The following is a 9,008-nucleotide window of genomic DNA, read 5'->3' on the forward strand; positions in this document are numbered from 1 at the left end:
AACACTTTGTTTCTTGGTAGGTACATCTACCCTTTAGATTCCTTGACCTGGATTGAATACTGGCCTAGAGACACAACATGTTCATCGTGTCAAGCATTTTTAGCTAATTTAGATGAATTTGCCGAAGATATCTTTTTAAATGGATGCTAAAATTCCTGAAGTTCAGCTGCATACAGTTTGCACTTTGGACTCCTGTTGTTGAAGTTCGTTTTTTTGTTTTCTTCTTTTTTTAAACATTCATAGCTGGTCTTATTTGTAAAGCTCACTTTACTTAGAATTAGTGGCACTTGCTTTTATTAGAGAATGATTTCAAATGCTGTAACTTTCTGAAATAACATGGCCTTGGAAGGCATGAAGACAGATACTCCTCCAAGGTTATTGGACACCGGAAACAATAAATTGGAAACCTCCTCAAACCTACCACTCAGGAATGTTTGCTGGGGCCGAAAGAACAGTCCATTGAAAGGGAGTATTACAAAAACATGGCCTTTGCTTGAAAGAAAATACCAAGGAACAGGAAACTGATCATTAAAGCCTGAGTTTGCTTTCAAACTGTGCTAAAAAGCCTGTTATTTTATGCTAGATCAGCTTCAACCACACAAAGACAGGCAAATTGAGAGAGATGGAGAAAGTCAGCAGTAGAGAACCTTAACCTTGAGCGGGCTTAGCCTCAGAGCCCTCAGCGCACCGAGAAGGTAGGTGGGTTTGTCTCTGCCCCCTCCCCGTCCATTGCCCTCTCCATACCCCTGAAGGGAGACCCTCTACTCTCTTTCCCTCCCTTCCGGCACATGTTCATTTCCCCCAGGAACTTGCTCTCGCCAACAATTGCTTTACTAAAAGACAGGCCCCAATGCAGCAACCTGGTGAAAAGAAACTGAGTGGCGGATCGGGAGACCTTTCTCCAGCCCTAACCAGGTCTCTCTCTGAGCCTCAATTTGAGCTTTATAAAAGAGGATTCATAACAGAAGTTAATTTTTAAGTGACGTTTTGCAGCACTTCAGATCATATTAAAAAGCTCTCGCATATATTCTCATTTAATGTCTCAAGCCTCTCACAAGATTCAGAAATTATTATCATTATCATCCCCATCTTACAGATAAGAAAATTGAGATTTAGGCCTGGAGTGGTGGCTCAAGCCTGTAATCCCAGCACTTTGGGAGGCCAAGGCGGGCAGATCACTTGAGGTCAGGAGTTCGACACCAGCCTGGCCAACATAGTGAAACCCCATCTTTACTAAAAATATAAAAATTAGCCAGGCTAATTTAGCAAGCCTGTAATCCCAGGTACTCAGTAGGCTGAGGCAGGAGGATCACTTGAACCCAGGAGGTGGACGTTGCAGTGAGCCGAGATCATGCCACTGCATTCCGGCCTAGGTGACAGAGTGAGACTCCATCTCAAAAAAGAAAAAAGAAAAAGAAAAGAAAATTGAGGTTCAGAAAAGTAAAGCAGTTTTCCCAACCTAGTAAGGAAAAGAATTGGAAATCAAACCCCAAGACTCTATCTCAGTCTAAATACATCTCTGTTCCACCTCACTACATATTGCTTGTTGGGTTGAATTTTCTAACAGTAAGGCAGGATATAGTAGAAGTTTCTTTGACACAGATTAACCAGCCCCACTGAACTATCACAGGAAACATGAAGATGACCTCCGGATGTAACGGTAATTAACAGAGACTGGAATGCATCTCCTTTTGAAGAGTCTGCTTTTTACTAGTTAGGTGAAGCTACACAAGGCCTTGTAGTGTGCCTTTGTAAATAACACTAAGATTTTCCACTTCCAGGGACTAAGGACTTATTTTTCTCTAATGTCAAAGCTCACATTGTAGGCACTCCCTTGGCAAAAACAACCAATGTGTCATGTTCAAGATGCCCACACTCCCTGTCAGCGAGGGGTGAGGAGACCTTCTCCAGAGCAGGCCTCTCGGTGTCTCCTGTCACTGCCTTGCTGGGAGGAGGGAACCACTGGTGCTGCTTCGAAGGCACAGGAGTCTGACTGCCTTTTCCTGAGCACTTTGGCAAATAGGGCAGGCCACAGTGGCCTAATTAACCCACAATGCAGCTGTCAAATATCAAAGAAGGTTTTGTGAATTAGCCTGGCACCATTCAAAATATCTGCCAGCTCCTCTTCAGCTAATTCCTATGCATTTGAACATATTTTCTCAGTGAGGCTTTTGTGACCCTCCAAACCAGGCTGGGCCCATTACCCAACCCTGCACTTCTCCTCCAAGGCACTTGTGCTCTTGCAATGATTTACTTAATCAGATTGAATTATTAGTTTAGCGTGACCACACTGAAAGCTCCACATAGGTAAGGTCTGAGTCTGTTCTATTTGCCAGTATCTCCTGTAGTTGGCACAATGTCAGGCACATCATAGGGACTCAATAAGTGTTTGTGGATTCCCCTACAGTGTAGAGAATCAGAAGACCCAAGTTCTAGTCTTGGCTTTGGCCCTAATTGGCAGTGATTTGGGACAAGCCTCTTAATCTCTTTGATAGCCTATAAAATAAGGAAATTGGACACTCTAATGTCTCTTTTATCTATAGCTAAGAAGATGTTCTATAATCTTATGATGTGAAACAGGAAAAACCAAATGGCATATAAGCATCCAAATATTGGGCTTATGTATTTCATTCTTTCTTTCTCTCTTTCTTTCTTTCTTTCTTTTTTTTTTTTTTTTGAGACACAGTTTTGCTCTTGTTGCCCAGGCTGGAGTGCAATGGCGCGATCTTGGCTCACTGCAACCTCCGCCTCCCGGGTTCAAGCAATTCTCCTGCCTCAGCCTTCCAAGTAGCTGGGATTACAGACATGTGCCACCACACCCAGCTAATTTTTTGTATTTAGTACAGATAGATTTTTGCCATGTTGGTCAGGCTGGTCTCGAACGCCTGACCTCAGGTGATCTACCTCCCTTGGCCTCCCAAAGTGCTGGGATTACAGGCGTGAGCCACTATGGCCGGCCTGGGCTTACATATTTTGTCTGTAAGTATGGAGAGAGTGCAGAGAAGTAAGCTGGAAGAGCTGCCAAGGCTTCCTGTAGAAGGACAGTGGGATTTGGGTAGGTGGGAGGTGCAGGAGGGCCTTTCTGGTTAAGGGGGAACACTTAAGGCAGGTTTCCCCAGGGGTAAGCAAGATGTTCTTAGGTGATACAATGCACATTGTTCACTTTAGTGGCTATATGTTTATTTTAACATGTATTTTTTAAAAGTAATTAGCACATCAAACCCATGATGTAACATTTTCTTCCAAAATAAATCTGTTTTCCAAGAAGTAAGTCTATTTAAGAAAAGGTATTGAATAAATAAAAGTAAGTTTATTCTTAGGGCAAAAATCATGCAGTTGGCATGCAAATGATTGACATTTAAGATACTCTGTCTTAAGAAAATACGTGGAGGTCTGTGAGCCAAGGTTGAGGCAAGCAGCCTTGCTCCATATTTCTCAGTGAGAAATTCTGGACCAAAGTCATGTTTAGTCTTTCTTTCCAGACCCTATGATGCTGATGTATTCAGCAACACCCAACGAACATGTATTGATTGGTGACTGCAGGCTAGGCCCACTTCTAGGTGCTTGGTACCAAGATCCCTGCCGTTGTGGAACATAGATTCCAACTGGGAGAGATATGTAATAAAAAATAAAGAGAATAATTAAGCAATTAGTCTTGGATCTCAGAAAGTGATAAGAGCAATGGGAAAAAGAAAAAGCAGACTAAAGGAGACTGGTAATGGTCAGGGGAGGGGTTGCAGTTCTAAATAGGGTGGCCAGGTCAGGGTGGGCTTCAATGAGAAGGTGAAATTTGAGCAAAGACTTGAAGGATGTGAAAGAGTGAGCCACATAGCTAGCCAAGGGGAGAGTGTTCCTGGCACTCTTGGTACATAGTGTCCGGCCTAAGGCAGGAGCATGCTGGTGTGTCACAGGAAAAGCAAGGAAGCAGGGGCGGCAGGTGCAGATTATGAAGCCAATGGAAGAGGCTTTGGCTTTACTTGGAAGGAAACAGGAGCCATTGCAAGGCTTTGAAAAGAAGAGTGACATGGTCTGTCTTGCCTTTTTAAAGGACTACTGTAACTGCTGTGTTGAAAATAAGGCAAGGGTAAAGAGAACGGATAGGAGGCTACTGTAATAAACTAGGTGAGGGATGATGGTGCCTCAGACCAGAGTGGTAGCAGTGGAGGTATTGAAAAGTGGTTGAATTCTGGATATACTTTAAAAGTAAATGATACAGTTTGGATATTTGTCCCCTGAAATCACATGTTGAAATGTGATCCCCAGTGTTGGAAGTGAGGCGAGGTGGAAGATGTTTGGGCCATGGGAGTGGATCCCTCGTGAATGGCTTGTTGCCCTCCCCATGGTAATGAGAGTTCTTACTCTGTTAGTTACCACGAGATCTGATTGTTATGAAGAGCCTGGCACCTCCTTCTAGCTGGTTGCTTCCTCTCTCACCATGTGCCACTTAGGCTCTTTTTTCCCTTCTACCATGACTGTAAGCTTCCTGAGGCCTCACCAGAAGCAGATGCTGGCACCATGCTTCTCGTATAGCCTGCAGAACCGTGAGCCAAACAAATCTCTTTTCTTTATAAATTATGCAGCCTCAGGTATTCCTTTATAGCAATACAAAAGGGACTAATACAGTAGGCTTAATTGAAGGGACTAATATTGTAGGTTTAACTGAATTCCCTGATAGAGTGGAAATAAGTGTGAGAGAAAGAAAGGAGTCAAGGATGATGCCAAGATTTTTGGCCTGAACAACTGGAAAGATGGAGTTGCCTGAGATTAGGAAGGCTGCAGATGGAGCAGGTTGTGGGGAGTTAGGAATCTGTTCGGTTTTGGATGTGTTGAGTTTTAGAAGAAATCTATTAAACATCCAAGTGAAGGAGCCTGGAAGGCAATTGGTCATATAGTTCTCTAGTTCAGGAGAGAGCTCTGGGCTGAAAAATATAAATCTGAGAATCATCAGCATACTAAAACCATTAGACTAGTTAAGATCACTAAGGATGTGAATACAGACAGAGGAGTGGAAAAAAAGAAGACCAAGGATAGACCTTTTGAGCATTCCAAGATGAAGTTATTAGAGAAAAGAGATAGAGGATCCATTGAATTAGGAGAAAAAACAAGAGATGAGGTCCCCTCAAGCCAAACAAAAGAAAGAGGTTCTGGGAGGAAGAGTGTTGAACTGTATCAAATGCTTCAGAGAGAAGTAAGATGAAGACTTGGCTATTGGGTTTAGCATTGGTGACTTTGACAGGGCAGGTTGGGTGGAGTAGTGGGAAGAATAGCCTGAATAGAGTGATTTAAGAGTAGATAGGAGGAGAGGATTTGAAGACAGGGAGTATGGACAACTCATTCAAGGAGCAAAGAAATGGATTGAGGAGAGTAGAGTGAAGGAAAGTTTAAGACGGAAGAAATAACACATTTGTGTTCTAAAGGGAATGACTCAGTAATGAGTAAATAATTGACGATGCAGGAGAGAGAAAGGAGAACTACTAGAGTAATGTCCTTGAAGAGGTAAGAGTGGATAGGATCTGGAGCACAAGTGGAGGACTTGGCTTTAAATAAGAACATGACTAGCTCACCTATGCCAGGGGTCAGCAAACTTCTGTAAAGAGCCATGCATTAAAATATCTGTAAATATTTTAGGCTTTGTGGGCCATAATTCTCATAAGTCTCTATTGCAACTGCTCAACTCTCTCATTGTAGCACAAATGCAGCCATAGATAATGCAGATAAGAATGGGCATGGACTAGGCAGGCTGGATTTAGCCCTTGGGCAGCAGCATACCGATCTCTGATCCATGACCCATGGTTGTAGGCAGAGAAGCTGAGCACATGCAGCAGACGCTGGCAAGGGGTAGATGTGGTGAGAGTCTGTGGAAGTCCCTTTCTCAGAGAAGTAGGATGCAAGATCATCACCTGAGATGGAGGATAGGGAGGAGCAATTAGAGGTGTGACGGGAGGAAAGAAGGGTGAGACAGTTATCTAAAAGAGAGGGAGGCTGAACCAACTAAGGACTTGTAATATATTTGCTTCTTCGTATTAAGGGTCCACTTGAAGTTTCTAGTCATGAATTTAAAGTGGGACTGATCAGCATGGGTTGTGGGATTTTCTCCAGCCACATACACATCCTTTTCAGAATCTAATGAAAGCTATAGACTTATCAATTCCCTCCAGTCAAGACAACCAGGAATACCTGGAACTGAACAAGGTTCAGCTTATTGAGTCTTTGCAACAAGGGAGAACACACACCATGGGGACCATAAGGCTTCTCGGTGAGAATGCATTAGAAAAGCCTTATTATAGGATTTGTACTTGTGATAGAGTATTTGGGAGAAGCCTCAAAGAAATGGAACTTTACTCTGGATTGGATGCTTTCAGGAAGCAGGGGCAATCCTATGACCCAGTATCTTATTTCTTTTCTAGCTGGGAGGAAAAGTAGCAGCACTTACTCACTTTAGCCAGGAAAAGGGTGTGTGTGGTCATTTTTGTGGTTTGGACAATGTTCTTGTTTTTATATCCTGCTCAAACATGATTATAGAGTAGTCATTTTTAGTATGGATCCATTTTGTCTGATGTTGATGTTCTATGACATCAGACACAGAGAACACCCCAGCCTGGCTCTGGGCACCAGACTGGCTCCCAGGGACACCAAGGCCTCACGCCAGTTGTCCAGGGCCACTCTTCTCTTTCACAGACCCCTGTCCCAGAAACATGCACATACACACACCATGCTCACAGCCTCATACCTGACAGAGGCCCCCCGCCACCAAAAGTCCACTCCTTCTCTGTTTCCATCATTATAGTCAGATATGTGTATGTTACATGCACAGTCATGAATTATACAAATCTAAAATGCCCACACCAGAAAGGACCTAGAGCTCATCTCATCTGATTCCTTCATTTTTGCCTGTGAACATGGAGGTCCAGAGGAGTAGCTTGTCTAGGATTATGGTGCTGATAAATGGAAAGGCCAGGACAGAAGCCCAAGTGAGGCCTCTGAACACCGCATTCTTCCCACCACTGAGATGAGCAGGAGTTACAGAGACACCAGTTTTGGCTCCCTGTGAAGAAGCATTTTCTTATAGCCATAGCCATTCAAAAGTATAGTCAGGTCCAAGTTCCTTATTGCTGGGGCCATCTGAGCAGAGTCTAGCTGCCACCTTCCAGGGATGTTTCTGGGCAATTCAAGGTAGGGGGCTTAATGTCCCTTCAGTGCTGAGAGACTTTTAATAGTCAAGAAAACATCTTCTTGACTGCTTTAATAAAAAGGTGAAGTTTTCACATCTGAAAAACAGAAGTACTAATAATACCCAAGTCAGAGGATTTCTGCAAGGCTCAAATGAGATAATACAGATAATGCACATAAAATGATTAGCACAGTGCCTGGCACAATAAAAGTAACTTGTGGCTGGGTAATAATACCTCTCTGGCACACTAGAGGTGGTAAATTCAATAATTTTTTACCTGTGAACATCCTACTTAGATTCATAAAATATTGACATTTAAAGATCCTCTAGAGATCATCTCATCAATGCCTCCCCATTTCACAGACCAGGATGCAGGCCCAGGGAGGAGCCAGGACTCACCAAGAGGGTTCCACAACAGAGCTGGGGCTAGAACCCGCAGCACCAGGCTCCTCTGCCTTCCTATATGCAGCCTGGTGTCTCCTCAGGGCCTAATAGAAACATTGCCTGCAGGGGCGAGCAGAGACCCGAGCCTGGTGGTGAGGGCCAGGGCTAACACGTCTAACAGATGAGTTGGGAGCAATCAGAGGGTTTTGGTGTTGTTGTTGTTAGGCTGGAGGGGTGTGTGTGTGTGTGTGTGTGTGTGTGTTGGTGTTGGAAGGGTGGTCGGTGGGAGGGGGGTTGAAACTGAATGAGACAAGAGAAATTGGAGTTAAGGAAAGGATTGTTTGGCTTAATAATATATTTTCCAAATAAAGAACCTTTAGGAAATTAGAGCCAGGACTAGACCGTAATTCTCTGAGGGCAAAGGAAGAGGAAGGGAAAGGAGATATGCTTAGAGTTGGAGGAGAAAGCAGAAAGGTTTCCTGAGTCTGTTAGGGCCTTGGGGCAAGGCTGGTCGTCATTCATCCTCTTCTTGCCTCCTCCTTTCACCTCTAAAGGCGAAAGGCCAAACTGTGGTCTGTTCATTAAATAAATGCTGGGTGTCGAAATTAAAATGGCTCATTGGTTTGGCTATGTTGTGTGTGTGTGACTGACAGACAGAGAGAGAAAGGAGGAGTTAGTATGGGGAAGTGATACAGTGAAGAAGTAAGACATTGAACCATGAAACAGAGGAGCTGCCCTGACTTGTGGCCTTGGGAGAGTTCCTGAACCTCATCAAGTCTCAATTTGCCCATCTAGAAAGCGGAAGTAACATTATCAGCCCTAATGGGTTATAATGATTAGGAAAAACACCTTAGTGCCAACTCAGGAGCCCACAATCTGTGGCAGTCAGCTGGAGTGTGATTTCCAGCTGTCTTAACTCTCTAGGCCTCAGTTCTATCTTTTAAAAATAATGAAAGAATTTCCCCCAACCCAATTTACAGATTTGTTGCGAGGATGAAATAAGATGCAACAAGTGAGAGAAATTTTAAAATGTAGAATCTTGCACAAATATAAACATAGCATTAAAAACAAAAAGCATCTTTGTACTAAGATACCATAGACAGAGACTGCCTGGTGTGCTTTTTTAAAAATTGGGAAAAGACCACTATCTTAAAAAACAACCTCCTCCAGTGCCTCGAATTTTCCCATTTGCCTTCCTCTTTTGGTCCTCAGGACTGTCAGCCTTAGAACAATGCTATGCAAAGTGTGGTCCCTGGCCGCCTGGGAGTTTGTCAGGAATGCAAATTCCCAGACCCCACCCCAGACCTACTGAAACAGAAAATCTTGGGAGCAGAGCTCGGAGATCTATATTTTAATAAGATATCCAGGCCCGGCACGGTGGCTCACGCCTGTAATCCCAGCACTTTGGGAGGCCGAGGCAGGTGGATCACGAGGTCAGGAGATCGAGTCCATT

General features: G+C 43.7%; 1 protein-coding gene across 2 annotated transcripts in view; it reads left to right on the forward strand.

Moving 5' to 3' along the window:
• C5 (complement C5) overlaps positions 1 to 552 on the forward strand; it is a 123,015-nt gene extending 122,463 nt beyond the window's left edge. For both annotated transcript variants that reach the window (XM_024930018.4, XM_055117684.2), the window contains one exon: positions 21 to 552. In XM_024930018.4, coding sequence (XP_024785786.2) covers positions 21 to 150 — 130 coding nt within the window. In that variant the 3' untranslated portion in view covers positions 151 to 552. The remainder of the gene's footprint in view (positions 1 to 20) is intronic.
• The last annotated feature ends 8,456 nt before the right edge of the window (positions 553 to 9,008 follow it).

Source organism: Pan paniscus, chromosome 11 (genome assembly GCF_029289425.2).
Source record: "Pan paniscus chromosome 11, NHGRI_mPanPan1-v2.0_pri, whole genome shotgun sequence".
In the NCBI taxonomy this organism is placed as follows: domain Eukaryota; kingdom Metazoa; phylum Chordata; class Mammalia; order Primates; family Hominidae; genus Pan; species Pan paniscus.